Genomic DNA, 27,055 nt, shown 5'->3' with positions numbered 1-27,055 from the left:
TAGTTACATCGTGATCTATCTGAGTACTCACGTTGCCTGAGATCATTTGTGACTATCATCAATCAACAGAACGTACCACAGTAGAGGCTTTGTCTCTTTAGACAACCGGCTGTTTGTGCGGGGACTCCACTGTGCATACAAGCTCATTGGAGGAATAATCCCAAGACCCTTCGCAGTAAATTATCCGCGGATGAAGCCTTAGAAAGCTTGAGGGACCCTAGGAGGATCTGTAGGTTGTCCTTCGGCTCCACAACGGATAAAGCTTCATTTCGACTTTATCCGCACTTTTCCTGGACTCTTTATGAAGGGGCAGTTTCCCACCGAGATGACTGGGCAATTGTTTCATTGTCGAAGATAATAGACAAAATGAGGCCATCTTCCGCGCTTCTTGCGCTGGGCCTCCTCCCTGAAGCGCTCTGCAAGAGTGTCCATCCCGCAGAAACATACAAATCCTGCCAAAGGATCACCCCTGATCCTCTTCAAGGCTGTCCCCATGGCACTCTATTTGTCAGCCAGACCGACCATCGGGCTCATTTCAAGTCCATCCAGGCGGCCATCCACTCGCTGCCCAATGATACCTCGTCTCATGTCATCCTTATCGGCGCTGGAACTTATGTGGAGCAGCTCAACGTGACACGCTCCGGCCCGTTGACGCTCCTGGGCCAGTCGAATCGCCCCTGGCAGCGGGAGAGCTATGGCGATATCAACCCCAACACTACCGTCCAGAACGATGTGCAAATCTACTGGAATGCAGCTAACCACAATGCCGCATTCCCGGACAATGTCTACACCGGCGTTCTGACTGTCGGTCCCACTTATAACGCGACCATCACCGGCGCAGGCCCAACCGGATATCCAGTGCCTGCCGACACCCCTTTTGGATGCTCCGACTTCCGCGCGTACAACATTGACTTTCGCAACGAGTATGTTCCATATTCAGATGGACCCGCCCACGCCGTTGGCTTGGGTTATGCGAACGCGGGGTTCTACTCTTGCGGCCTCTACAGTTACCAGGATACTGTATGTAGTGAAAGAAACCTTGAGAGACCGCCCGCTGACGAATCCAGCTGTACGTTGGCAAACTTGCCAATGCTTATTTCTACGACACCGTGATTGCGGGCGAGACCGACTTTCTCTATGGCTTTGGCACGGCATTCATCGAAAAGACGACTCTCTCCCTTCGCGGCTGCGGTGGCGGCATTACAGCCTGGAAGGGCACCAACACGACTTTCGAGAACAAGTACGGTGTGTACATTGCCGATTCCCAGGTCCTCGCAGCCAATGCATCCATTGAAAATGACATCAAGGAACGGTGCTCGCTGGGACGCCCCTGGAATAACCTCCACAGATCGATCTTCATTGATACATACTTTGATTCCAGCATTCTCCCTGCGGGATACACAGTGTGGAAGGGAGCCCCCAACAACAACTTCAACAATGAGACCTTGATGGCTGTTTATGGTGTCTACGGGCCTGGATACAATCCGGCCGCGGAGAAGAATGGCAATGTCACCCGGATATTGCACAGAAAGGAAGTGATGCCGTATGCTCGTCCCGTGGATGTGTTCATGACGCCGGACGGCCATCAGCCCAACATTGCCTGGTTGGATCCGATCGCGGCGAGCTCTGGGCGGCCTTAGAGCCGTGCTGGACGGTACAATGGTAATCAACAACATATCATGTCATTCATATTCCGTAGAACAGTTTTCTAGGCTGGATTAAGTAGATTAACTGAAGCGCAAAGTTCGCTTTGCCATGCGTCCATAGCTCACTGTCTCTCAAAGTACGTTATTCTTACGGGTTGAGCAAATCTATAGTTCGATGTGATCATATATGAGTCGAACAATTGTCCGTTTCGCCCTTGATGACTCCCGCCGCTCCGACTTGCATCCGCCTTGTCTCCGAGTAGAGGCCGACTTGCATAACCATAGCCAATGAGGCAGAAGGAAAGCTCGTTTCCCCCCACATGGAAATGTGTGGGGTACAACTGTAAAACAAAATTCCCCGGATCATGCTGCAAGGGTCCGGGCTAGTCTGGACTCTGGCGCATCTCGACCAAGAAGCGACCTGATGATATGCAGATACACTGAATATAAATAGAGCCATATGTCCAGGATTTCATGCGTGCCTTCCCATCTACAGCCCGGCTTGTTCTAGCACTCGGGTGCTTTGCTGGCAGTCTTTGCTAAGAATCTAGTCGCTACCTGAACCATGGCCAACAATCCAGACACTATGGATGGAGAAAAGCCCCGGCCGCTCGCGAAGGGCAAGAAGGCCGCCCGCAAAGAGCAGTCCATGACTCTCTGGCAAGCGGTTCGCTTGTATCCCAAGGCCGTGGGCTGGTCTGTCCTCCTCTCGTCGACACTGATCATGGAAGGATACGATTTGGCCCTGCTCGGCTCCATGTACGCGTCTCCGGCGTTCAATCAGAAGTACGGGGTGCAGTCTGCGTCCGGCAAATGGACGGTCCCGGCGTCGTGGCAATCGGCACTCTCCAACGGGGCCCGAGTGGGCGAAGTCATCGGCTTGCTCATCAATGGTCTTATTTCGGAACGGCTGGGTTACCGCTGGACCATGGTCTCCGCGCTGGCGGCAATGAACGCCGTGATCTTTCTCTTCTTCTTCGCGGTTGACATCAAAATGCTGCTCGCGGCGGAGATCCTGGCCGGGATTCCCTGGGGCATCTTCCAGACTCTGCCCGCCGCATATGCCTCGGAAGTGTGCCCCGTCGTTCTTCGCCCGTACTTGACGACGTTTATCAACATGTGTTGGGTCATCGGGCAATTCGTCGCGGTAGGTGTGAATCGCGGATCCATCCAACGCCCCGACCAGTGGGCGTACCGGATCCCCTTCGCAGTCCAGTGGGCATGGCCACTCCCGATCCTCATTGGCATCCTCTTCGCGCCCGAATCCCCCTGGTGGCATGTCCGACGCGGTAATCTCCAGGGCGCCAAACGGGCCCTGCAGCGGCTGACTTCGTCCAAGGATCCGAACTTCGACCCGGATGAGACCATCGCCATGATCCAGCATACGAACGAGCTGGAAAAGGCGCTTGCGAGCGGCACCAAATACCGCGATTGTTTCAAGGGGACGAACCTGCGCCGAACCGAGGTGGTCTGTGTAGTTTGGCTGGTCCAGACCTTGTGCGGGCAGAACCTCATGGGCTACTTTGCGTACTTTTGCGTCCAGGCGGGTCTGCCGACGGTGCATTCCTTCGATCTCTCGCTGGCGCAGTATGCCCTCGGCTTCATTGGGACGGCGGGATCGTGGTTCCTGATGACTTACACCGGTCGCCGCACACTGCACGTCTGCGGTCTGGCATGCCTCTTCACCCTGCTCGTCATCACAGGCAGTCTCTCCTTCGCGCCGGGGGACAATAGCGCAGCCAAGTGGGCGATCGGTGCGATGTTGATCATCTTCACCTTCTGCTACGACTTTACGATCGGCCCCGTGACGTACTCGCTGGTGTCGGAACTGTCGTCCACGCGACTCAAGGCCAAGACGATCGTGCTGGCGCGAGTAGGATACAACGTCAGTAACATTGTGGTCAATGTGCTCACCAACTATCAGCTCAACTCGACGGCTTGGAACTGGGGCGCCCGCAGCGCATATTTCTGGGCGGGATCATGCCTTGTCTGCTTGGTCTGGTCATACTTCCGCCTGCCGGAGCCCAAGGGAAGGACGTATGAGGAACTTGACCTGCTGTTCGAGCAAGGAGTGTCGGCGCGCAAGTTCAGAGAGACGGTGGTTGATCCATACGCGGGCGAGGAGGAACACGTGGAGGTGCGAGAGGAGCATCACAAGGACTAATCAGATTTTACCAAAGATGTCATAGTCTATTTAACTAGTTATCTTTTAAGTCAAAGTAATCAATGCCGTCGAACACTTTTGTGTGGCGTGAGGGATTCCTGCATCGCGTTGCATTAGGTCTTATGCTGGCCCCACGGGTCCCTCCTGGCCGTGTTTATTTTAAATCAATCGATGCCGCTCATCGTCAAATTTCCCAAATTCCATCCTCTTTCTATCTACACACTGATCATCATCATCATCATCATCATCGTCATCATCACCATCATCATCATCATGGCCTCCGGACTCATCTTCGATCCCCTCCAGCTCCTCCGCGTCGCGCCATTAGCCACCAGCACCGGCAGTCTCGTGCATGCCCTGGTCGAGCTGTTCTCCAACTCGGCCTTTCTCCAACCGTCAATCCGAAAACCCTCCGACGCGGTCCTGCCGAAATGGTACTCATACGTCTTCAATCGCCAGATTGTCTCTGTCCTTGCGCTTAACCTAACCACCATCTCCACCGGTATATCGAACATTCTACTGAGTCGGTCGCGCAGTGCCCTGCCCCTGTCGCGCACAACGTTCTACTGGGCCGGCGTCGCGGGTGCGGTGGCGCATCTCTTCTTCGTGCCGTTTGTCGCGCCTCGGATCCAACGTATAGTGGAGGACAGCAATGCGAATGGGCCAACAGTGGACATGGAGGATTGGCTGGGATTTCATCGCATTCGGATGTTAGTGGCAGATCTACCCGCGTGGCTGGCATTTGCAGGAGCGGTCATGGTGGTATAATCATCTATCCAATGGAATCTGTACAGTTGTTTTCATCCCCAGATGTTGGTCAAGGCCTCCTAGTCCGGCAGGATATCCACCGGGCCCAGCAGTAACTTGATGGCAAGTCCAATCAGGTAAATCTCACACCAACGTTAGGAACTTCGGCCCCCGCTTCATTGCCTCGATACGGGTTATTCTTGGCGTGGGATGACGCGGAAAACCTCCACATTTTCTCCGTTTTTCGATCCTCCCCACAATTTCTCTCAAATCATTGCAACTAGCAATCAGACTTGCAAGATGCCCCGCGACACGCAGATGGTGAAGCAGGCCTGCGATGCCTGTCGACGTCGTAAAGTCAAATGTAATGCTCAAAGACCCTGCAGCCAGTGTCGATCGGCCGGGCTAAGCTGCCGAACCTCGCTGGTCCGACAGAAGAAAGGGCGACAGGGCCGGTCCGCCAACGTTCTCTCTGAATTGCGTACACAGAATGCTCAAGGGAATGAGCCACCTGACCCGACGATAGCAAGTCTAACAGTGGCGGCTTCGATTGTGAGTCCCCCTGGCGGACGATGTCGATTTGCGCGCAAGGAAAATGTCCTTCCTCGGGAGCTGATCCGGGATTGCTCCGAGTACTTCTTCGCGCGCATGCAAGGTACGGTTCCTATTCTACAGGCGGAAACTTTCCAGAGACATGTAGAGCAGATGGATCATTGCATTCATGCATATTGCTTGGTGGTTGCCTTTTGTGCTTTTGTCATGATGCAGACGGGGTATTCGTCCGCCCAAGCGGCAGGCTCAAGATGGACCCGGAGTATGGACGCCGGGCGCGAATTGCTCGAGGAAGCGACAGAAGCGCGAAAGCATCTGGATCCGCTCACTGTCCCTGTCCGGCAGAGCATCACCATCGCGTTTCTTCTGTACGGCTGTCATATCGCGCTAGGGAATCAGCGCCACGCGTACTATTTCCTCCGGGAAGCGACCACCTTGTACACGGCGGGCATGTTGGATACTCAATCAGACGCAGAAGAGGGCGAAGAGAAGCTCTCTTCTGGCAAGCTCTTTTGGCTGCTTCTGATTTCGGAACGGTATTTTGACTGGATGGCTCAGGTAGAAATCGTTCTAATTCGAAACAGAGCCCATGCCATTCGAAGACATCGGCCCGTCACCCTACAGGTTACCGCCAACAGTCCGACTCTGGAAGATCCTTCCCCTGACGACACATCCTGTATTGGATTCCGCTGTCTGGCCGATCTCTACCGCCCGTTCGACGAGTCGTTCCTCGGGCTGTGGAACGGTACGCATGCCACATGCTCCCGCGAGTCGCTCATTCTGCTCGACAAACATATCTGTGATGCAGTTCCCCCCGACCTCGAGCTTCCCGACATCCCGATGGCGGATCTCCGTGTCTCACAACAGTGGCTACGGACCATGATCTGGCAATTGTCCACCACCGCGGGCTTTCTGTCCAGCAAAGCCAGCCATCCGTGCATGGAATTCCGGTATCCGCTGCAGATTGCCCGAGACCTATCCCTGGCGACATGGAAGCTGTCAACACAGAGTATGGAAACGCATGGGATTGGACTGGTTGGTGAACCTTCCCCTCTGTACACCAAAATGCTGATCAACTGTGACAGATTGAGAAAATCTTCGAGGTAGCCTGCACGCTCACCGATGTCATGGCTTGTCTATCGACGGCGGGACTGCGCTCGTCCGGGTTCAACCTGGGCCCGCAGGATTACTTGAAGCATTTCTTCTCGCTTGTAAACACTCTCCCAGGTGGTCGACAACGGTTTCTACCATTGCTATTGACAAAGGTGGGACAGACCTTGCCGTCCATGCTGCAACCCGTAACACAGCACTTGAATCTCCCAGCAGCGACCGTGGAAACTCTTGTGCCCCCCGAAAAGGCCGAGCCGGAGGCCTTTGGCGACACGTGGCCGGATGACCAATCGTACAGCGACTTCAACTACGCCGAGATGAGTCGGATTGGTGACAAAACGCCGGAAATCGATGAAGCGTTTATGCAGTATCTGCAATCGAGTCCTTGATATTCTATACGGATATCTCTCGTAAATCAAGCAGCCAAGTTCCAAGCAAGCTATAGAGAAGCTAACACCGGAAAGACAACCACGCCGGCAAAAAAAGCAACTTCACACCCATCTGGACGTTGATTGCTGTACTGCCATGGTTACCCCCTCGCTCCGTCGTCAACGGCACTGCAGTCGGCATTTCACCGCCGTTGGAGCTGGCGACGGCATCGGAGTCGCATCAGGCACCGCATCTTTGCCTGTCCCGATTTCGAGTGAGCGCTTTGGGTAGATGGGTCACGCTTGCTCCTGAGTCGATGGTGACAAGGTGGGGAAACTCGGTATCTAGATATTTGGTTGTATTTGACCCGCGCTGTTGCACAGCTAGCCCGGTCACTATGACACGGAAGAATGTGTACACGCCGCCCGTGGGCTGGAGGGTTATTGTCTGGAGCTGTCCCAGATACTTTGCCGGTCCACGCCTTCGAAGAGAATTGTCTCCCTGTGGAAGGTTACATCCTCCATCCAGAGGCTATATGTAACCGACTTGACATGGCTAGCTGCACCAGGGCTTGACCAGCGAACACCTTTCCAAGGAAGCGAAGAGATCGTGGTGATTTACGTCTGCCTTTCACATGCAGTACCCTTACCAGGCTTGTACAATATGGTACATATTTCCTATAAACATGATGACCTGGTGGTTTTGTTGCTTCCCCTTAAGAGTAGTCATGCAGAGGTCGTATATCCACATCTGTGTGCCGAAAGCTCTTCCACGGCTACCAACCATCCCTGCCGATCAGAGGGGTCTCTCTACGCTGTCTATATCAGATTACTTCATAGCACATCTTAGACAGCCACGCAGCGCGATGGGGTTGATGGCCACCAGCCACAATGACGTCATTCCAGCCCTATCTATATCGAGGCACCATGAACAAAAGGCGTCCACTGAGCCATTGATCCTTGCATACCTAGAAATTTAGAATCCTATTTAAGTCCTGATAGACTAGTGTAGCTGCGGGACCGACGTAGTGATGATCCCGCATGACGTGCGGGCGTTGGTTCAAGGGTTATCAAGGGCTGTCATATTACCTGCTCGAAGATGTAGATCCCTTGGCATTCGTTGTGTGTCACCCACCATGATGTCTCAAAAGAGGATGGAAGATGTTATATAAACTACATCAACCTAGGGATAAAGATTACCATTGGTATCATCCATCTAAAACTGTGCCATCTGATCCAAATACTTGCACAACCATTCTATCGAAGATCTACCAGACGCACCAATCAGCCACTATCACAATGTTCCGTCGTCATCGTCCCACCACGACCACCACTCGTACCTCCAAGCCCAGTCTGTTGACTCGCCTTCGTGGTCCTAATGCCCGTACTCGGACAGTCAAGACAAAAACGCCCACGACGCGCCATAACGGAGCGTACGGTCGTACCAGGGCCACTGCTCCCGTACATCACCACCGTCGAAAGGTCACACTGGGAGACAAGGTGTCCGGAGCGATGCTTAGACTAAAAGGCGCTTTAACACATCGACCAGCGGTAAAGGTATGATTTTGCTGCCAATTGTGTAAAAGGAAAAGCTGACGGGTGTTATAGGCTGCTGGCACTCGCCGCATGCATGGCACTGATGGACGTGGAACCCGTCACCGTCGTGCTTATTATTAAGGACTTTGCATATGACTTATGATGAATGAGATACCTGATTATGATGTCTGTCTGTACTATAGTGTCTTTGTATCAATATATGTTGTTCAGTTACGATTTCAGGACATTTCGGTAGATGCACTTCCTCCCACTGTATGTCAACACTGAGCTGAACGACTTTGGAGATGCGAACATGACACTGGCGGATAGGGAGGATTTTATGGGGAACACGATGTTGGTAATGCAGGCTGGAGAAGAGGAGAGAAATTGTATACAAACCTCGGAAATTTAGCAAGGGATAAGAGCAGAGAGTTTAGTATCAAGGGTTAGCTGAGAAAGGGAGGGAGGAATGTCTAGGCAGAGACACCTATATATGAGCGAACCCCGTCTTAAGCATTCGGTCAGATCATTTAAAAAATACTCTCTATCAAGTCAGCTATCATCATTAAACTATCAAATATCAGTGTCTACTCCGTCCGTAGCCTGAGGGATTATCGCGTTGTTTAACCCGATTTGGAAATTCTGGCACTGGATATCAAACTCCACCCTAGCGGAAATTACAGCCTGGCCACATTATAAGAACACAACGTCAATTCCAGCAAGGTTCTGAGTCAGTCGACATTCAATCGCATCAAAGACCGAAATGTCATGTAACGACTGTCATTCCTGCGAGAAACCCTCACAGTCCGACCCCGCGAACCAGGGTGACGCTACCCATGCCCTTCAATGGATGTCGGCGCTTGTCCCTGAAGGATCAGCGCTGCTGTCCTGTTCGTGCTGCTGGTTACCAGTTTGTGCCAATCAACTAATCTTTCATGTGCACTACTAACTGCTATACAGACAGTTCTAGACTTTGTCTTTGCGGGCTCAGTGACCGCAGCAGGCATTCAGAAATTTCGTCCTCTGTTCCTGGCTGTCTCCTTCTTGACCCTGGCGTGGAGCATCAGTCGTCAAGGCCTCAGCAAGAGCAACCTACGACGAGCAATTATTTGTGCTTGTCTACTAGCTTGGTCGCAGTACAACCAACGGGTACAATCTACAACGGGACATCACGGCTGTCATTGATTTCAGGAGCACCAACAATCTGCTTAACACATCACTTGTGACTTCAGAATACAAAGTTCAGAATCCATTGGCAACGCCTGTAGTAATCAATGCAGCTACTGCAACAATCTCCTCCGGGTCTCTGGTGATTTCTCCCCGTGAATCCATCTTATTTCTTCCGCATTTTCCCCGTCCCACCATCCACGCGCCCCATGCTCGTACATCTTTCGCCGTTTTTCGATCAACGGCCACATAGCCATCCAGCGTCTGCCTGCCCGAGCATCGTCTTCTTGCTGTGGTACCTGGAAAGGACCTCCCAGATCTCTCCACTGTTCGAGTCGCTGGCTGTCCCACATGACATACCCAAAGCGTCGGAGCTCACGATGCTCCTTGTCGCAGATATATTGATAGCACCGAGCGTCGTTGCGGGCCCATTGCCATGCCTGTCGAGGACCACAGTCGCTGTCATGTGCAAATGGCTTTCTCACGACCTCGTCAACTTGCTCCGCTGTGAGGTCTCTGTAGAACATACCCCCAAGGGGCCCCACAGCGAATCTCTGCAAGAATTCCAGTTCGTTCACAAGGAGCCAGTTTGAGCAGCGGGAGTTCCGAACTGAAACAAGCTCGATGCGGCTCTGGTGGTTGGCTCTTATGACAAATTGATGGAGAGTCGTCAATCCTCTCAGCAGCTGGGTCCAAAAAGTTAGCAATATGTCAGAATATGGGATTGAGGGCTTACTTACAAAGCCCCTCTTGTGCTGGCTCCCCATGAAAGCTTCCCATGTCTCCCTGTCGGAGAAGTAGACGGTATGGTAACCCAACTCGACGTCGTGTGCCGCGATGGTGTTAAAGGCTAGATGTCACGCTGAGAGTCAGCCTGGAGATGGTCCTAAACAAACACAGAAATGTAGCAGGGGATAGACATACCTGGTGAGATTCTCCAGTACAAGTACTCATTAACCGCACCGACTTGCTCCATCTCCCAGGGCGCGTGCTTGCCGAAGAATATATCAAACTTCTCCCGATGATGGAATTCGGACGGGCATGGACGTGCATATCTGATGCCGCCAGTGATCCAGCGCTCTCCTCCGTTTCGAAAGCAGAAGAAATGGCCGATCGTCTCCTGTAGGTAGAATGCCCGGGCGACCCGGCACCATTCAGTCTCGGAGGGTGCGTGGATTGGAAAGTTCAAGGGTGCCACGAGGCCCAGTGCGTTGTCGATGTAGTCATTTGCGAAAAAGGTCACGCTTTCGTGGAATTTCACCAGATCCAGAGCTGCTCGAATAGTCCATTGGAATGACTCAACCAGGCGGCGGTTGAAGTACAGGTCCAGTATATCTAGAACCTTTGTCCTCGTCCATGGTTCGATGTTGCGTGCATGGGAACACAGGACAGCATATGCGAGTAGGTCTGCAGGAATCTGACGTTGAATGACTTGCAATATGATCGGCGACTGGTAATTATAAAAGGCCGCGTACAACGCAGAATGGCTTAGTATGGCGGATTTGAGCGATTGAATGTCTGGAAGGTCGCATAGAATCTGTTGTCGGCACTCTAATGGAAGCGCATGGAATGAGGATGGAGATGAGATCATGGCAGCCGCGCCTGTCCAGGAAGACATTTTGCTGTATGTCTCAGTAAGATAGAGGGAAGAGAAGAGAAGGAAGCAGGTCGATGAAGATGATTATATAGTTCTATACTCATGTCACGTGGATGTACAGCAGCAAGTGAATTGATTCTTTTGTGTGAGGATTATATGGGACTTACCGAAATAAAAGGTAATAAGCATGAACTATGAGATCTCCGGTTCTCAACGATGAGCAGTAGAGTGATTGGCATTCTCCGATATAAAATAAGACCATGGACAACAACAATCGTCAATATGCCTAAGACATTCAGACATTCACAGTCAACAGGGACAACCCGAAGAGTGCTGACATTGAGCTCCCCTCGAGTCAGCTTGGCCGACCTGCCTCCACACGAGATACGACGGACAGAACCAGACTGTCAACGATGCAGGTATGCTGCCAGTTTTGGAAAAGCAATCTACAGCCCATCCCAAAAGGTACCATTACTTGAGCCGGCCGTTTCGCCTGCCAAGGACGACGTTCGGGGGGTCATGGTGCCCTGCGATTCAATTCTGATATGACGGGCGTCGACATATCATTGGATTCAGTCTGATTTCTACAGGGCCCTGAAGTTTATCATGAAGGCGGACCGGTCATATAGCGCAAATCCTTTCAACTCTGCCTGTTTGTGAGTAACCCGATCCTTTCCAGTGTGGCCAGACACTGGCAAAGAAGGCAGACATGAATCTACTGTTATTACTCCAGCGAATGGAATACACCTTTTTAGAGCAAGATATCTAGAGTCCCTTAGATTCATATGGTCATCATGTCATGGGAACCTGAAGAAGAAAACTGCAACGATGTTTCCTGGACGATCCACGTCACTATCTTTCAGCCGCGACAAGTATTCCACGGGTGGATATCTAGGGAAATCTGCATCCAAATAACAATTACAGTTGCATTTGGTGAGATAGCTATCATTGTGAGTCCTCTCTTTTGTCTGGAGGGAAGTATAATTTCGATGTGGTCGGGCGGTTGGTACAGGACAACGACAGCATTCTGCATCCAACAGGCGTGAGATGCCATCACCACAACAGGCCCCGACCCCAGATCGAACTGTCATCCAATGTCCAATAAAATTAACTTATCCATTGACTTGTAACGCAACATTTCAGCCCAAGAGGTAAGGGGAGGCCTAGCCTCGGTTGAAAGGAATAGCAGCAGGTGCAGATGATGCTCCAATGTACACTGTAGGAACCATCACAGCTGCCTGCAGTTGACCCCTCAGCTCCCTCGTTCCAGATGTCATGAAATGTCATAAATAAGCAGTCTGCGACCTCAAGCTGCTGTCCGTTACCTGATAATCGAGTTCCTGCGCCAACTTTCATCAGTCAAATATTGAGTCCAGAGTGGCATTCTTTCGACCAACCATGCCCTCCTCTGCTCAGAACGTGGGCATCAAAGCCCTGGAGATCTATTTCCCTAGTCGAGTAGGTTCGCCAGTGCTTCTCCTGTGGCAGTGACCAAGAACCTTGGCTAAGAGAACTGCAGTATGTCCCACAGACCGAGCTCGAGACATTTCTTGGAGCCAGTGCCGGAAAATACACCATTGGCCTCGGTCAACAGAACATGAGCTTTTGCGATGACCGTGAAGGTGAGCAACCCATCCATCCGATGGAAGAAGGATCCAACAACTGACAGCCTAGACCTCTACTCTCTTGCTCTGACCGCTGTATCCTCCCTTCTGCGCAAGTACGCAATCGACCCCAACACCATCGGCCGTCTCGAAGTCGGAACCGAGACTCTGCTGGACAAAGCCAAGTCCTGCAAGACGGTGCTGATGCAGCTCTTCGGCGACAACACTGACATCGAGGGTGTCGACACATATAACGCCTGTTACGGCGGGACCAACGCGCTGTTCAACGCAGTCAACTGGATCGAGTCGTCATCGTGGGACGGACGCGACGCCATCGTCGTAGCGGGTGATATTGCCCTGTATGAAACGCCAGCGGCGCGTCCCACCGGTGGTGCAGGATGCGTGGCCATGCTCATCGGTCCGGATGCCCCGCTGGTGCTGGAGCCGGTCCGGGGTTCTTGCATGAAGCACGTCTATGACTTCTACAAGGCGTATTTCAAATCCGAGTACCCGCTGGTCGACGGGCAGTTTTCCAACACCTGCTACCTGGGGGCCCTGGATGCATGCTACCAGCGCTACCAGGCCAAGCAGCGCGCGCGGCAAGCGGCCAAGACGAATGGGACGGCCATCAGCAATGGTCACCAGGGGAGTTTCCTGGACACGTTTGACTATTTCGCTTTCCATGCGCCCAACTGCAAGCTGGTGGCCAAGGGGTATGGCCGGTTGCTGTTCAACGACTTCAAATTAGAGTCCGGATCGTTTGACGAGGTGCCGGCACAAGTCCGCGAGGCCGACTTCGCCGCGTCGCTGACGGACAAAGCCCTGGAGAAGCTGTGTGTCAGCCTCACCAAGGAGAGATTCGTCCAGCGCGTCGAGCCGTCCTTGACCGCCCCGACGAACTGCGGCAACATGTACACCGCCAGCGTGTATGCGGGCCTCATCAGCCTGATCAGCAATGTCCCCAGCGACCGACTGCAGGACAAGCGCATCGGGATGTTCAGCTACGGCAGCGGTCTGGCTAGCACATTGTTCAGCTTCCGGGTCAAGGGCGACACGACCGAAATGGCTCGGAAGATTGGCTTGCAGGATCGGCTGAGTGCTCGAACGGCAGTGTCGCCTGAATTCTATGATCAGGTGAGTCGTTTGATATGGATGTTCTGATCCCGGCTGACTTGGGTATGGGTAGATGTGTAAGCTCCGCGAAAAGGCATATCAGCAGAGGAACTACACTCCCGAGGGAAGTGTCGAGAGCCTTGCCCCAGGGACCTATTTCCTGGTGCATGTGGATGATGCATATCGACGCAAGTATGACATGAAGCCATACCTCTCTATGTGTGAGGATCGGCATGAACAGGCGGTTTGAGCGGGAGTAGGGCAATGCGATCATTTTACTTGGAGAATACTGTCATCCAACATGACTGGCCAATCAGGCACTTCACGGCGAAAGACAAGAATGGGAATATTAAGGGACGACTAGAGGACCACTGTGCAGGGCAAGTGGAACAGTGGATCCTTCCATAAACCTTGATCATCAGCAAAGACGGCAGATATTCAATGCGAAGTCACTGTGCGACATATCGTAAGATTTGGAGCAGGATTGATCAACAACACTGCAATCCAGAATGTACGTCCTTACTGCTTGTAATCATCTGAAGTGAACGATAATAGTAGACCAAGAATATGAGAACACCCTGAATTGGACTCCGGTGAAGCAATACTGAGCAGATCCTCAGCAGGGAGACAAGACATTCGCCCGGGAATTCCCGAGAGTCTCAGGCCGATTGCCCGCTGACAAATTTGAAGCCATTTCAGCGGTTCGGACTTGGGCAGTTTGATCCATGAGCTAAAAGTACTTGGCACCATTCAGCGATGGTGTGTAAAGTTTTTCTGGAATATTCAGGACCGAAGCTTAACCGTGGTTCCTTGCAACGTATTTTTTTTTTTAAGGTTGGTGACAAAAATCAGGAAGAAGATTGGTCTAGGCGCTGCCGAAATTTTATACCACTTGCCAGACATTGGATTGCCTATCGGTTATAGACACTCATGTGGGAGATACTGAAAGGTCAGAGGAGAATAAATTCATAATTCGCTTGCTCAGATATCGAAATAAACACAGTATGTATATGCACATCATCTATGCTGAGCCAGCCGGTGGCTCGTCTAATCATAAACTGGAAGAGAATTGTGGTATATCGGCAGCAACAAGTCTTGAGCCATTCATGTATGATACAACCAGCACAGGTTCAGCCCCGTAGCTGCTGGTGATTCAAGGGTTAGACCATGTGGCAGGTGAAAACACCTCTCACCTTGCCCTCCCTGTAGTTGATGATCTAGTGTCGATGTTAGTAAGTGCTGGAGAATGGCAGATGGGGAAGGAGGCCTACAATGTCATCGATACTGGAGTAGGTACCGCCGACCAGGGTGACGAGACCAATAATCAAGACGAGGGCGTTCAAGGCACCGAGGGCCAAGTTTTTCGGCTCACTCCACTTACCCTCGCGGATGAGGAGGAACCACATCAGCGCAGGGAAGTAGAAGGTGAAGCCTGAGATGAAGAGGGCCGAGGAGATGGAGAGCAGGTCGGAGAAGAATGGAATCACCTCAGCGATGATGAATGCGACGACGGTGATGGTGGTGATCAGACCGAGCCAGGTGGCCCAGCCAGCGGGGGTGTTGATGAAGCGGATGTGGGAGTTCCGGAAGATGCGCCCGTGGATCAGACGGCCGCAGACGACGGTGTTGATGGAGCCGCTGATGAAGATGACAGGCAGGGCGATACCGAAAGCCACCCGGCTGAGAGTGTGCCCGGCAGACAGCAGCGCCGGGCTCTGCACGTCCATGCCAACAAAAGCATAGATCAGCGCACCAGTGAGCGTGTAGATGAAGATTTCCACCAGACCCAGCGCCCAGATCGACTTGACAAAGTCCTTGGGGGTGTGCATCTCGTCCATGAACGAGAACTGGCACATGGCGAAACTGTAGGCGAAGACGATGTTGGTGATGGCGATGAAAGCATCGGTGAAGGTGATGCCTTCCTTGGGCCAGGCGGACCACTCCACTCCGGACAGACCCCCCGGTGCATTGCCGCTCTTGATGCCAGTGCCAATGATGGTGATGCCGATGGCGGCAATAATCGACGCGAAGTCGACGTAGCCCAGAATCGCCATTTCGGCGAAGCTCGGAGGGACGGCGACCAGCAGCAGGATGATGGCAGACACAACACCAAACACGACGGAGCAGATGGAACTCTCGGTGATGTTGGTGAACGCAATCGTGCCGGTCAGACAGTGCGAGCCGGTCAGGAAGGTGAGTTGGAGGATGAGCATGACATTGATCAGTTCATAGCCGAAGCGGCCGAACATGAGCCGTCCTGCATCGGGATAGTGGGAGACTTGAGGGAACTTGAGCTTGACCTGACCGACGACGTAACTGGTATAGATGGCGACAAATCCCAGACCAACACAGCAGATGACACCAGCCACCATACCCAGGGTCGCGAAGGAGGAGGGGATCGACAGACTACCAAGCGCAATGGCCTCCACGATGAGCACAACGGTCAAACGCTTCCATCCGAGACGGCTGAATTTCTTTATACCGTGCTCATAGATGTGTCTCTCGGCCTCGCTCATCTCCCCAATCATGTCTCCATCGTACTGGGGAGGAGCAGAGAATTTCTCGCCCTTCTCATTGCCAGCTCCCACGGCTTTGCCGGTATCAGAGTAGTCGGAAATGTCGGCTGAGGACCCCATGTTGAAGGTGAGAGGTGAGGTAGCAGACGAGTGGGAGAGAAAGAGTGGAAAAGATGGACTGGGCCCCAAGATCGAACCGTCCTCCTCAAGTAGTGAGAGCGAAGAGCAGGCGGGAGCAAAAAGTGAACAAAGCCAGCTGTGTGCTTTATAAGCTGGCCAAAGGGGCGGGAATGGGTGTGGAGCGGAAAAGTGAGGCAGAGACGAGAGGGAGGGGGTGGGAGAAGGAGGGAAAAGAGGCCGATTAGAATAAATACAGTGGCATGATTGAGACTACTCTGGGATTCCAGAGAGCGCACTGCGTACGGGCTGCATAAGCCAGACCTGGAGACCAGTTGCTCCAGAGCACGAGTGATAGCAAGGAATTTCTTTTAATAATTAGATTCTGTGGCGCTGGTGTGCGACGATCCACTATGCGTACCTGGTTACTGCATTTGGCATCATCCATCAAATGACCGGCAGACGACGGGTGGACACCTTGCCACAAACAGGTTAGACCACTGGCAATCGATGACACTCTGTGAAACGACACGGCTGCGTGGACCCATTGCGACGTGGAGTCGAGATAGCACCAAAGTGATTGCATTTGGTAATAGATATCACCAAAGGGAAATAGTCCTGTCGATGAGCCCATATCCCCCGCGAAAAGTCCCCGGAAATCGTCAACGGCCATTGCGGGGGGGCCCTTGGAACAGTTCTGGAGAAGCGACACGTGTAGGATGAACGCAAGGGACACAGATGATGATAGACGAAGCCTTTGATACCTTGACTGGCATGGATAAAACTCTGCGGACGATCGACGGTGGCGCCGCCCAGAATCCGATCTTAAGGGCATCTAGCACCCCGGCAAGCAACAGGACACCAGCAATTGGCAGGAATTTCCGCCACCTTCAGCGCAGCCAGGGCCGAATTGGGTCTAGTGTGGTCAGCTGAGATAAGATAAGCACTGGAAAAGGCGAACGGGGCGACCGGGCTGCGTCGGATTTCGGCGAATCGGACATGTTGGACATGTTCGACAGGTTCGACGACTTCAGGAACCGGAAAAAAGTCAATTCCGCCAAGAGTCTAGACGATTTCGGGTTAGTGTCGGGTTGCCGTGTCCCCTGGCTGCCGAAATCATTCCGGAGTACGGAGATTCCGTATTTCCTCCCTTCTCAGGCCTACCTAGGACGTACTCCATACATAGGTACTGTGTACCACTGTCAGCGAGGTATCTACGGAGGATAGGAGTTCATCTGGACACGCCTGCATCTGACATAGACTCATTCTTCTCTGAGACATCATCTGTATCCTCTCCTTGATGCGTATGGGAGTCGTTGGCTGAGGTTTTGGCGGACTGCAGAAAATGCTTGCGTCATGAAAATGTCTCAGACTAGTCCCGATCCGGCAACCGCAGGGCCAGGATTGGTTTCCCACGATCATGTTGAGGATCTCGCGGCTGCATCTCATCTCGAACAAGGGGATCCTACACGAGTTGCCTCTTTTTTTTGGGATTCCATTAATAATACAGTTCATTCTGTGGGTATCGCGCTCTCTTTTCTGCTCCGTATTGTTGGGGAAGCCCCAGAGATCTCCATGCGGAGAGGTGGACATTAGACCCCGCGTTGACGACTTCCGTTATGAGCCATTTTAGAAACAATATCGGGTCGAAAGGTGAAGTCGCGATGCGCCAGAGACGACCTTGGAGACGTGAGCGCAAAGGCATATTCATTGCGCGAGTTGTCCTGGGACAGTTGTGCTGATCGCTCTGAACGGAAGTTATCCGAAGCTACCTAGAGGTGGCTGCTCGGCATCCAGAACAAGCTTAGTTGGGGATTGTGCTGAAGTAGACACCTGGGGTCAACTGCTGTCTCACTGCCGTCTGGTCCTTAGAGCAACCTTGGCTATCGCTCCGATATTGCTAGATTGCAGAATTGCTAAGCAAATGGTTAACTACCTCCGTTGGGGATTTCGGCTGAGCAACTGGCTGTATTCCATGGCGCTGAAACAAGAAAAAAATCCCGCATCATGCTTAGCAGAGGTGCATATAGTCCACAGACCACTCTGGAAGCAGCAAAGACCGATTCTCGGAAAGAGGCGGGTTCAACTCTGCTGCTCTGAATGCACTTCCACTGGTTCAGCAACAATGATGAACTGCCAGCCTCCGATGATAGCCATTTGACCAGGTCCGACAGTGGTCAGACATACCTATGTAAAGTATGAGAACCACTCACTACAGGACTATTCACGGCGCATAAACTTCGTCGATGAAGCAAGACCCCAGGCCAGTTGCGGCAAACGCACAACAGATTGTTCCGAGAGCCTTGAAGATGCGTGTACCAGTTGTTTCAGCGTAGGTATAGGAACCCTATCCAGAGAGAGCCATGTAAACTTTTCTAGAAATCCCACAAAAATCTCACATACGTCCACGTGTCCTTCCCTTGCGAAACTCATGGAAGTTTTTTCTCTTTATGCTCCTTGCTTTTTGGAAGACTGTCGAACGTGACCCTTACCTTGAGCTGTAGTCAACCCGTACGCCTGTTGTGGACGGTCTTGCTGAGGAAACAGCTGGCATGCAGTTCATCCTGCCTTCTGCGACCTTCCATGCCAATCGCCAGGGAGTCAGCCTCGACCCCTGAAACTTCGGGTCACCCTTGACCTCGACAAATTGCCGCTGCATGTCGAACCAGTCACACACGAAGGCGAGGGGATGGCGTGATGGCAACTGATCTTGTCTACTAACTTGTCATCAGGCCACGAGGTATGTCGAAGCTCAACCCTTGCTGTACACTGCCAGACGTGCTCCGGTAAAGCTTAAGAATCTCATGGTCTGTCTGCCGATCTATCACGCCTGATTAGATCACAACTAGATGCCACGATCTGCTGGTGCCCAGTTCGCCAGGCGCTCTAACCGCCATGGGAACCTGTCAAATCGAACACACGATTCTGCAAGGGATATCACGATTGCCACCGACCAGCTCGTCTGTCAGATTTCAGCGCTCAAGAGTGGAAGAGCTGACATGAGGTGATTGAGATCTGCCCACCATCCCTTGCATATTACGAGAAAGCGGTCTGTTCGATACAACAGGATTTCACCAAGATTTGTGGCGGTGGCATATCTGAAACAAGTGTCAGTCTATGGTTGAATTGATATACATAGATGCATATCATGACGCTGATGATGAGGAGACTGGAATGTTTGTCGGGATTCTCAAGAACGCTGGATGACGGGTTCAGGTCAGTTTCCAGGACCAGCATGCTCTCAAGATACATTTCTCCAGCTACTCCGTCTCGGGATGCCCACCCTCAGACAGCAGTAAAGACGTCTTTGCGACGCAGTGAGCCTTAGCAGTGCTGCAAACGCTCATTAGATATTTCTGCAAGCCCTGACCGCATCTGATCTCAGTATAAGGGCCGTGATCCCCTGCCCATTCAGCTTACCTTGTCGCCGATGCCTTATAGTACCAGAATCACTTCCTTGCTGGCTGCACCGCAGTGATGTCTCCATCTTCGTGTCAGCGGTAGGCTACAAGTCGAGTCATCATGGCGAGCATACTCTACCACATTGGGCAGTGTCCACAATCGACGACACCAGGGTTATCGGACAATTCTATAGAAGAGTTTACCTCTTGCATTGCAATCGTCAAGAGCTTTGGAGGATGCGGTGACAAGTACTCATTACTATCATACGCTGAAACGAAATGCTACATATATTGTTGCTATCTACCCTCACTCCTAGCACGAAACTTCAAGCTCTATAATCCATGCTTGAGACCATTACCTCCTGCTGGTAGATCATTGGTCAAACTATATAATGATTATTTCAAGACTATTAACCACTAAAGACTGGGGCACAATGTTAAAATGATGATGCTATAATTCGCATTCTCCGCTGACGTCATTACTCGCAACCAGCTTCAATTGTCAAGTCCCATAAACCTTGATATTTAATCAACCTGCATCTCTCGGGCAGCTTCTCCTATCAGATATTACCATCAACACCATTCTACTACTCTCGGTCCATCACCATGCCTGAATCCTCCTTCTCCATCCGCAGTCGTCGCGGCAACGAGCTCACGCAACTGGCGGAGCACCACATGCAACATGACCTGCAACCCGAAGATCGCGACGTGCTGAGAAGCGCCGCCTCCAGAGTGTCTCGCTGGACGACCCTCGGCTCGGCAGTTGGGATTGGCCTGGGCCTCTACGTTGCGTTCCGATTGCGAAGCACGCGCAAGGCGTTTTTCGAGGCATTCCGCGCAGCGGAGAAACCCACCCAGGTGGTGTTTGCGGATGGTCGAACTGGTGCGACAGGCCTCGTTCGACGCAATCTAGAGATTTCATTACTGACAGCGAAATAGAGGCAATCCCTGATATTACCCCGTTATTGAAGCCGACAACATGGGGAGACTTTGCGACATATTTCTTTGCTTCTGCGGGTGGTCTCTTCTTGGGCGGGGAGCTGGGTATGCCTGGTGCAAAACTTGAACGATGCAATGGTCGCTAACCTTTTTTTTCTCTACAGGGTTCTTTGCCGGAGCAGCCAGTGGAAGTCGCAGTATCACAAAGGACCCTGAGCGAAGAAAACGCATCGAAAACGCATTCCGGAAGTTCAGAGCAGATGTGCTGCGCAAGGAAGCGGACGCATTGGACCATGATCAGGATGTCTTTGACAAAATGTTTTAGGAAATGTTTCTCGGATTTGATGAGCTGTACGATAGTCTGCCATACGTTCGATAATTGACATGGAGTGCATGCTCAACACAGCTTCCCATCTAGGGGCAATAGCCCCCCAATACTGTAATCCCTGAGGCATCATCAGGCAGCTCCATTTATTAGCGACGGTATATGTGCTCCGAAGCGAGCTTCTAGTTCAGTAATTTTGATACTCATCGGCCTTTGCGTAGTATGTCATATGAATATACCAACAGCATATGTGGCAGTGAGCCCCTCTCCTTAACTTGCTGAAGTGCATCTACGCATACTGGCCAATCTGCGTGGATTGGCGGATATCGTCCCCTCCGATAGAGATCGATCAACCACGCAAGTATCGGCAAGCGCACTATTAGCGCTAGACATTTTAGAACTTCTGGCGCCGGCCTTCTCGCGTCAGAAGATGCAGGGAGAACGTAGGGCCTGGATTCCGGTGGCTGCGGCTTTCGCAGCTCTGTAGGAACCGTCGTTCTATCGACGTCCAACGGACCAGCAGAGGATTCTCCGCGTCATTCTCATCGTGAAACAGTATGTCTACGGCGGCTGAATCAACTGCAGAGTCAAATGGTAGCCTTTGAAGACGGCATGTCTCAGAGCAGCAAGTCCATACCAAGAAGAAAGTCCATATCAATCGACGGCGTTTGTGCAAAGGAATCCAGCAATGAATCTGAAGGGAGCCACTGTCCTCCCAAGCGATCAGGGTCAGTCGGTGCAGAAATTCCCGACACCCGCTCGAGGATCGAGATGCCCTTTCGCTTCTTGTCCAATGATGCGTTGATGAGATAACGGGCTGTGTGAAGCGCTTCATTTGCCAAATGTGTGTTCAATCGTTGTGCGATCATTTCCAGGGTCTCCACGGCTTCCGGGATCTTTTCGAGACTCTCGGTTGTATCGATGGCGACAAGAATGCAGATGAACTGAAAGACAGTACAAACGACATTCCACCACGGATGATTCTGTGCCACCAGTCGCCGGGCAGAAGGCAATGTGGAAAAACCGATCTCAATAACCCGGTCAAGCTGTGCTGGGGGGGTTACAGACTCTAACAGTCGAAGTCGGCGGTAGATACAAAAAGCCAGGTCGGCCTTGACTAATATCAGGAAGTCATGCTCAACCGATACCTTGGCCAGATTTTCGAGGCCCATGGCCAACTCATCCCGCCTGGCAGCCGGATCAGCATTGTTGTCGAGGGGGACAGCCCCGACTAGACTGAACAACTGAGGTGTCAGGTCGTTAGATGGCGCATCGCTCTTCGAGTCTCTCTTCCACGTCAATCCAAGGTCTATCACGGACCGCCCATAGTCGTAGGCTATGATTATATTCAAACACTGAGCAACCTGGGCAATGCGGTCCCGTGTCTCGGTGATATCCTCCAACGCCTTTCTGCCACTACTTCCGGTTGTCAGAATGACCGCGTCTAATGGCTGGTGGAGGCCCGCAGCTTCAACAAGATGCATCAGGGTGCAGCTACACATCCAAGCCGAGTGTGGCCGACTGGTCGCTCGCACATAGATGGTACGCAAGATCCACCCGGCGATCTTGTCAATGGAGGGTTTCCGGCTAACTGAGGCATCTTCCAGGATCTCCTTCGCATGCAGCATGACTCTCGTCTCTTCTTCTTCGCTGAGAAACCCGGAGAAGAGAGAGCTGAGAGCAATGACTCCGCTGATGAGCGCCTCCAGGCCCAGGCCTTGTGCTTTCCCGTGCCAATGCTCCTCGCATCGGTGGTACAGCCGCTCCATGTCCAGCAGTCCAAACACGGGATGGACGGTGGAGGAGTACACATCCATCAAACTTCGGACTTTGTCCCAGGAGATAAAGGCAGTCAAGTTAAAAGAGACGCCACAGCTGGGCTCGGTGCGAACTCCAGGGTTATACGCAAAAGAGTGCAGGCGCGGGGGTTTTGCAGCCTGCAACTCGAGGCCGACCGTCATGGGAAACGCAACCGATGCGTGTCGACCCATATACCTGAGCTTTGAAGGATCAAGGATGCCATGAGAGGAAGAAGAAATTACGGAGCTGCCTCCCAGGCTTTTTGCTGTCACCTCTGACAAACGAGCAGCCTTCGTCGAGGGCAATGGCAACGACGAGACTGCGTCTGCGTTTCTTTTGACAGACTTCACAGAGTCGTCCAGAAACTGGCAGTCATATCCATAGCCTGTACAGGCCGAGCACGGGAATTTCCCATCGCACTTTCTTTTGCGTTGGCGGCATGGCGCGCATGCCTGTCGCGACCGCTGGCGCATGTTTCCCGAGGGCAGTGCACTCGACACGGGCGCATTTACAGCTTGCGCCTGGTGCGTCATGGCAAAATGGGATATGTCTTCTCTAAGTCATAGTTGGAATGTATATACTTGTGGTCTGACTTTTGTACGCTTTCGGACTGTGATGGCCTTGGCTGCCTGAGGCGATTGGTTGAGGGGAAACACATGACTCATTTATCACGTGATAATATTTGTTGCCTGAAATTTCAGGTTCAAGATCCCCTGTTGCCTTAAAGTATCATTTGTCAGTTTAAGACTATCCGAAGCCTCATATCATGCTTTGTACTCCATAGGAACTGTTCGATACTCCAGTCTCCTTGGGGTCCCTTGTTGTCAAACAGTGCTCTAATTGGAAGGGTTCTGTTTCCATCATAACTAATACCTCGTATGCCAACATCCGCCTCGATAATCGCCTTTGCCCGGTTATTCCTTGCCTTTGCAGCTCATTTTGGTTGTGTATATCCTAGGGAAGTAATGGATAGTTTTCTGCCAGCAGCATAGTAGGGGGTAAGGCAGAGGTGATCGAAAACTTTCTGCACCCCACTGTACTGAGTATTCTACCTGAGCTTCATCATTCCATGATCAATAGACCTGAAGTCGCTCTTTCGCACGAAAAGGAAGGCGATGCAATATTTGCGTGAGCTTTGTGGACCGCGCGACGCACAAGTACCAGCACGTAACGCTAGTGGAACCAAGCGCTGCCGATAACTTCAAGTGGGTCCGATCCATGCGGGTGGCATTGCTTTGCCCTGTACGTGGTCGATACCGACCATGGCCTACGGGTGTTCGACATGGACAACATATGGAAGGTCGAGAGTGGCGATGAATCGGTAAGACGGCTGGAGGCGGCTACTCGGCAGCCGATTACACCTATGTTCTTCCTCAGACGAGGTGAGTTTCTACATTGTGTATACTCCCCATGTGGATGATGCTAATAACGGCGATAAGGTCTACAATTGGACTGAGCTCCGGCCAGACTCCAAGATCCGGCATACCTGGATCGCTTTTGATTGCCTTGACTCGCCCAACACTCTGCTGATCGGCGAGTTCCAGGAGGGTGACGCTTCAACTCTCATCCTCCTGGTCAAATATCCCCTGGACTATACACACGCCGGCTGCGCAAGACCGGCTTGATAGTAGCAACCGCATCCTGGGCATACTACGTCGATATTCTTCGCATGCAGGGCGGATTCTCCCGGAATGACACTTTCTTCCTGAGGAGAAGCAATGGTGAAGACAATGGAAGTGATCTATTCAGATGGACCCCTGGAGAGGCAGCCACCAGATCAAGAGGAAATGTGTTACAACGAGGCGAGGAACGAGTGGCACACAGTGACAGAATGGCCGAGTCTGAGATTCATCTTGGCCTGTAAGAAAAAGTTTCATGATCAGCTTGCGCTTGTGACCTGTGACAGATCAAGTAGTGTCTGTGAAGAGTGGAATAGAGACCAACTGTCTGGTCATGATTTCAGCCCGGGTTGGTTGTTTGTCTGCGTGAGTTGTTGATGTCACTAGCATCTAATACTGTCTACAGACAGTCACTAATTCATGCCGATATTTTTATATATACATGTTGTTAAAATACTGAGAAAAACTGATGAAGATGACTGCACAGCGAGGAGGCGGGCGATGAGAGCAAAAAAAAAAAAAGAAGAACTGCCTCCATCCAGGATCGAACTGGAGACCTCAGGATTTCAGGAACATCCCCTCTGTTGACAGAAGAGTCATGTGATATGAGACCTGCGTGATAACCAACTACACCATAGAGGCAATTGTTATGATAAGCCTATTTGTTGAAATTTATGTACCGGGCTCTCATCGAGGTATGGTTGCTAGCTCTCAAATAAACCGGTACAAATGCAGAGTGAGCTGTAAAAACATAACATATTGATTTATTCGATCAAGCAGTAGATTACACGACCATGTTTGCATCAGCGAAATTAAAGATACAGAGTTTCATCAGCATTAAAAAAGTATCGCCCACTCGAACAGTTAAACCGTCGATATATATTTCTAACCGCCGAACTGTGTATGTGACAAAATTCAACTTATGATTTTGATGTATTCGAAGGTAGACCCTAGTAATGATGCACCTTGAAAATTTCTCTTATATACATGATTAAAGACAAAATGCAACCTATGGCTTTATCCAAAGACCAGCATAGCGATCCTCCTTTCCAGAGTTGTACCCACTGAAAGCGCGAAGAACATAACCCTCCTCCTTATATTTGTCAAATGCCGCCTGGAAGCTTGGTGAATCCAATCCATGTCTGGCAACCCAGGCACCAGAAGCCAACTTGTCCCAGATGGCCGCATAGTAAACATGGTCGTTTACCTGATATCCATCGACATCGATCAGGCGATATCCATCCTTGACATATTTGTCAAAGCGCGACTGGTATTCGGCAGAGGTCATGTTCGCATAGGAGAGCCAGGCGACCTTATCGTTCTGCTTCTCCCAGATGGCAGCAAAGCGCTCCTCGCCCCTGAGCTCGTAGCCACTGATATGAGTGAGCTTGTAGCCCTGTTTCAGGTACTCGTCGAAGTATTTCTGCATCGACTCGACCGTCATTCCATGACGGGTGACCCAGCCGGCCGAGGGGGACTTGTCCCAAATCGCAGCGTAGTACACTTTGTCGCCGACCGTGTAGCCATTGACCTGGACGACACGGTATCCCTGGCTGAGATATTCGTCGAATTTCTTCTGGTAAGCGGCAGAAGTCATGCCATGGTGAGATCTCCAGGCCGTAGAAGGCCGCTTCTCGAAAATAACGGCGAAGTTAGGCTGGCCGTTGCGTTCGTAACCGCTGACGGAGTTCAAGCGGTAGCCTTGGCCCACAAGGTCGTTGAACTTGGCTTGATATGCATCGGAGGTGAGCCGGTAGTAGGCGTGCCATTCATTTGCCTGAACGCACACAGCCGAGAGAATGGCAACAGCCCAAGGAAGGAATCTCATTATGAGTAAGGTCTGAATGAAACAAGTGGTAGGGAAGATGAGAGGAGTGATGTTCTGCTCCTTTCATGATGGGTTTCGGAGGAAGCTTATATACAACGATCATTGCTCTCCCAATACGGAGTAAAGAACATTGGAAGTATCGAAGCTTTGGGCATCACGATAGAGCCGCAGAATGTAGCTTAAAGAGGAAATAACACTGTCTTGGCAGACATATCCGTAATCTCCGCCGTTCGTATTCCGGGGTATTTATATCTCGAGATGATGCATCTCGCAAAGCGATTGGTGTAAAGGCAGCACGATCTATCAGCCTCGTAAAAGCGGAGCAGCCCTGTATAATTTAGCAAAGAGTGGTCAATGAGAGGCTGAGCTAGAGGCACCATACACGAGGCTCATAAAATAGACTCAGTACTCCTGGCAAGGCTGAATTAGCGAGGCTTTCCATATCCATCCCCAGTTGATACTCTCTGAAGCTGGTCAGATCCTAAGCCTGTCCTTTCTGGAATAGTCCGTTTAGAAAAGCTAGAAATTTTCTGAAATAGCCTCATTGTGTAGCAGATGTCCAGTCAGTAAGTTCCCCCACCCTAGCGCGCACAGGCTAAATGCTGGCTCGTTTAAAGGGTCATAATCATTACCAAGATAGCAAGGGCTGTAACGTAATATAAATCTTCCTTGCCGGCGCGCTTCATTCATGCCAATGAGAACGCTGCTGGAAGAAATGCTCTGGGAAGAGACCCAGGGACCTTCCTGATAGTATGCAAACGGTTTCTTGAGACAGGTCTGATGGAGAAAGCAATCAAATCAAGTCACCTATTGATCGGTCTTGGAGTCTGTGATTTTGATTAACGAAAGGAAGTCCTGGTCAACATACAAGTGAACTTTACCAACAGCCCAAAGGGCTAGCCATCT

General features: G+C 51.6%; 11 protein-coding genes and 1 non-coding gene across 12 annotated transcripts; 7 read left to right on the top strand and 5 right to left on the bottom strand.

Annotated features, from left to right (window-relative positions):
• Window positions 1-366: 366 nt before the first annotated feature.
• Window positions 367-1,640, top strand: AFUA_8G07250 (pectin methylesterase family protein; the record flags this gene model as incomplete). The annotated part of the gene is made up of 2 exons (XM_742432.1): window positions 367-1,020; window positions 1,068-1,640. 2 exons carry the CDS (start codon window positions 367-369, stop codon window positions 1,638-1,640), a joined length of 1,227 nt encoding a protein of 408 aa, XP_747525.1.
• A 54-nt stretch (window positions 1,641-1,694) lies between these two features.
• On the top strand, window positions 1,695-3,821 carry AFUA_8G07240 (putative MFS maltose permease). Its single transcript, XM_742431.2, has one exon. The coding sequence runs from the start codon at window positions 2,212-2,214 to the stop codon at window positions 3,808-3,810; it is 1,599 nt and encodes a 532-aa protein (XP_747524.1). The 5' UTR covers window positions 1,695-2,211; the 3' UTR covers window positions 3,811-3,821.
• A 160-nt stretch (window positions 3,822-3,981) lies between these two features.
• On the top strand, window positions 3,982-4,578 carry AFUA_8G07235 (putative integral membrane protein; the record flags this gene model as incomplete). The annotated part of the gene is made up of 1 exon (XM_742430.1): window positions 3,982-4,578. The coding sequence occupies one exon, from the start codon at window positions 3,982-3,984 to the stop codon at window positions 4,576-4,578; it is 597 nt and encodes a 198-aa protein (XP_747523.1).
• Window positions 4,579-4,767: 189 nt separating this feature from the next.
• Window positions 4,768-6,608, top strand: AFUA_8G07230 (Zn(II)2Cys6 transcription factor; the record flags this gene model as incomplete). Its single annotated transcript, XM_742429.1, has 3 exons — window positions 4,768-5,645; window positions 5,694-6,144; window positions 6,195-6,608. 3 exons carry the CDS (start codon window positions 4,768-4,770, stop codon window positions 6,606-6,608), a joined length of 1,743 nt encoding a protein of 580 aa, XP_747522.1.
• A 1,011-nt stretch (window positions 6,609-7,619) lies between these two features.
• AFUA_8G07225 (uncharacterized protein) lies at window positions 7,620-8,632 on the top strand. Its single transcript, XM_742428.2, has 2 exons — window positions 7,620-8,144; window positions 8,196-8,632. Exons 1-2 carry the CDS (start codon window positions 7,749-7,751, stop codon window positions 8,262-8,264), a joined length of 465 nt encoding a protein of 154 aa, XP_747521.2. The 5' UTR covers window positions 7,620-7,748; the 3' UTR covers window positions 8,265-8,632.
• A 771-nt stretch (window positions 8,633-9,403) lies between these two features.
• On the bottom strand, window positions 9,404-10,908 carry AFUA_8G07220 (uncharacterized protein; the record flags this gene model as incomplete). The annotated part of the gene is made up of 3 exons (XM_742427.1): window positions 9,404-9,976; window positions 10,031-10,140; window positions 10,215-10,908. 3 exons carry the CDS (start codon window positions 10,906-10,908, stop codon window positions 9,404-9,406), a joined length of 1,377 nt encoding a protein of 458 aa, XP_747520.1.
• A 489-nt stretch (window positions 10,909-11,397) lies between these two features.
• erg13A (putative hydroxymethylglutaryl-CoA synthase) lies at window positions 11,398-14,273 on the top strand. Its single transcript, XM_742426.3, has 4 exons — window positions 11,398-12,345; window positions 12,407-12,509; window positions 12,562-13,625; window positions 13,678-14,273. Exons 1-4 carry the CDS (start codon window positions 12,286-12,288, stop codon window positions 13,852-13,854), a joined length of 1,404 nt encoding a protein of 467 aa, XP_747519.2. The 5' UTR covers window positions 11,398-12,285; the 3' UTR covers window positions 13,855-14,273.
• A 119-nt stretch (window positions 14,274-14,392) lies between these two features.
• Window positions 14,393-16,677, bottom strand: AFUA_8G07200 (putative amino acid transporter). The gene is made up of 3 exons (XM_742425.3): window positions 16,659-16,677; window positions 14,876-16,605; window positions 14,393-14,821 (listed from the first exon to the last, which is right to left on the bottom strand). The coding sequence occupies exons 2-3, from the start codon at window positions 16,238-16,240 to the stop codon at window positions 14,765-14,767; spliced, it is 1,422 nt and encodes a 473-aa protein (XP_747518.2). The 5' UTR covers window positions 16,241-16,605; window positions 16,659-16,677; the 3' UTR covers window positions 14,393-14,764.
• A 2,266-nt stretch (window positions 16,678-18,943) lies between these two features.
• On the top strand, window positions 18,944-20,902 carry AFUA_8G07190 (uncharacterized protein; the record flags this gene model as incomplete). Its single annotated transcript, XM_077805347.1, has 3 exons — window positions 18,944-20,521; window positions 20,578-20,682; window positions 20,742-20,902. The coding sequence occupies exons 1-3, from the start codon at window positions 20,245-20,247 to the stop codon at window positions 20,900-20,902; spliced, it is 543 nt and encodes a 180-aa protein (XP_077661473.1). The 5' UTR covers window positions 18,944-20,244.
• Window positions 20,903-21,519: 617 nt separating this feature from the next.
• AFUA_8G07180 (putative C6 transcription factor) lies at window positions 21,520-23,235 on the bottom strand (the record flags this gene model as incomplete). The annotated part of the gene is made up of 1 exon (XM_742423.2): window positions 21,520-23,235. One exon carries the CDS (start codon window positions 23,233-23,235, stop codon window positions 21,520-21,522), a length of 1,716 nt encoding a protein of 571 aa, XP_747516.2.
• A 1,615-nt stretch (window positions 23,236-24,850) lies between these two features.
• On the bottom strand, window positions 24,851-24,963 carry tM(CAU)8. The gene is made up of 2 exons: window positions 24,926-24,963; window positions 24,851-24,886 (listed from the first exon to the last, which is right to left on the bottom strand). It is a non-coding gene (tRNA).
• Window positions 24,964-25,225: 262 nt separating this feature from the next.
• Window positions 25,226-26,976, bottom strand: AFUA_8G07170 (uncharacterized protein). The gene is made up of 2 exons (XM_742422.2): window positions 26,532-26,976; window positions 25,226-26,477 (listed from the first exon to the last, which is right to left on the bottom strand). Exon 2 carries the CDS (start codon window positions 26,147-26,149, stop codon window positions 25,331-25,333), a length of 819 nt encoding a protein of 272 aa, XP_747515.1. The 5' UTR covers window positions 26,150-26,477; window positions 26,532-26,976; the 3' UTR covers window positions 25,226-25,330.
• Between the last annotated feature and the right edge of the window lie 79 nt (window positions 26,977-27,055).

Source organism: Aspergillus fumigatus, chromosome 8, assembly GCF_000002655.1.
Source record: "Aspergillus fumigatus Af293 chromosome 8, whole genome shotgun sequence".
Classification (NCBI taxonomy): domain Eukaryota; kingdom Fungi; phylum Ascomycota; class Eurotiomycetes; order Eurotiales; family Aspergillaceae; genus Aspergillus; species Aspergillus fumigatus.
The sequence above is the reverse complement of the archived record's forward strand: the minus strand, read 5'-3'. Positions and strand labels throughout refer to the sequence as shown.

Coding starts and splice junctions, on each gene's coding strand:
- AFUA_8G07240 (XM_742431.2), top strand. CDS start 2,212: ATGGCCAACAATCCAGACACTATGGATGGAGAAAAGCCCCGGCCGCTC.
- AFUA_8G07225 (XM_742428.2), top strand. CDS start 7,749: ATGTTATATAAACTACATCAACCTAGGGATAAAGATTACCATTGGTAT. Junction 8,145..8,195: donor CACATCGACCAGCGGTAAAG/GTATGATTTTGC, acceptor CGGGTGTTATAG/GCTGCTGGCACTCGCCGCAT.
- erg13A (XM_742426.3), top strand. CDS start 12,286: ATGCCCTCCTCTGCTCAGAACGTGGGCATCAAAGCCCTGGAGATCTAT. Junction 12,346..12,406: donor AGATCTATTTCCCTAGTCGA/GTAGGTTCGCCA, acceptor AGAGAACTGCAG/TATGTCCCACAGACCGAGCT. Junction 12,510..12,561: donor CTTTTGCGATGACCGTGAAG/GTGAGCAACCCA, acceptor CTGACAGCCTAG/ACCTCTACTCTCTTGCTCTG.
- AFUA_8G07200 (XM_742425.3), bottom strand. CDS start 16,240: ATGGGGTCCTCAGCCGACATTTCCGACTACTCTGATACCGGCAAAGCC. Junction 14,822..14,875: donor ACTCCAGTATCGATGACATT/GTAGGCCTCCTT, acceptor CATCGACACTAG/ATCATCAACTACAGGGAGGG.
- AFUA_8G07170 (XM_742422.2), bottom strand. CDS start 26,149: ATGAGATTCCTTCCTTGGGCTGTTGCCATTCTCTCGGCTGTGTGCGTT.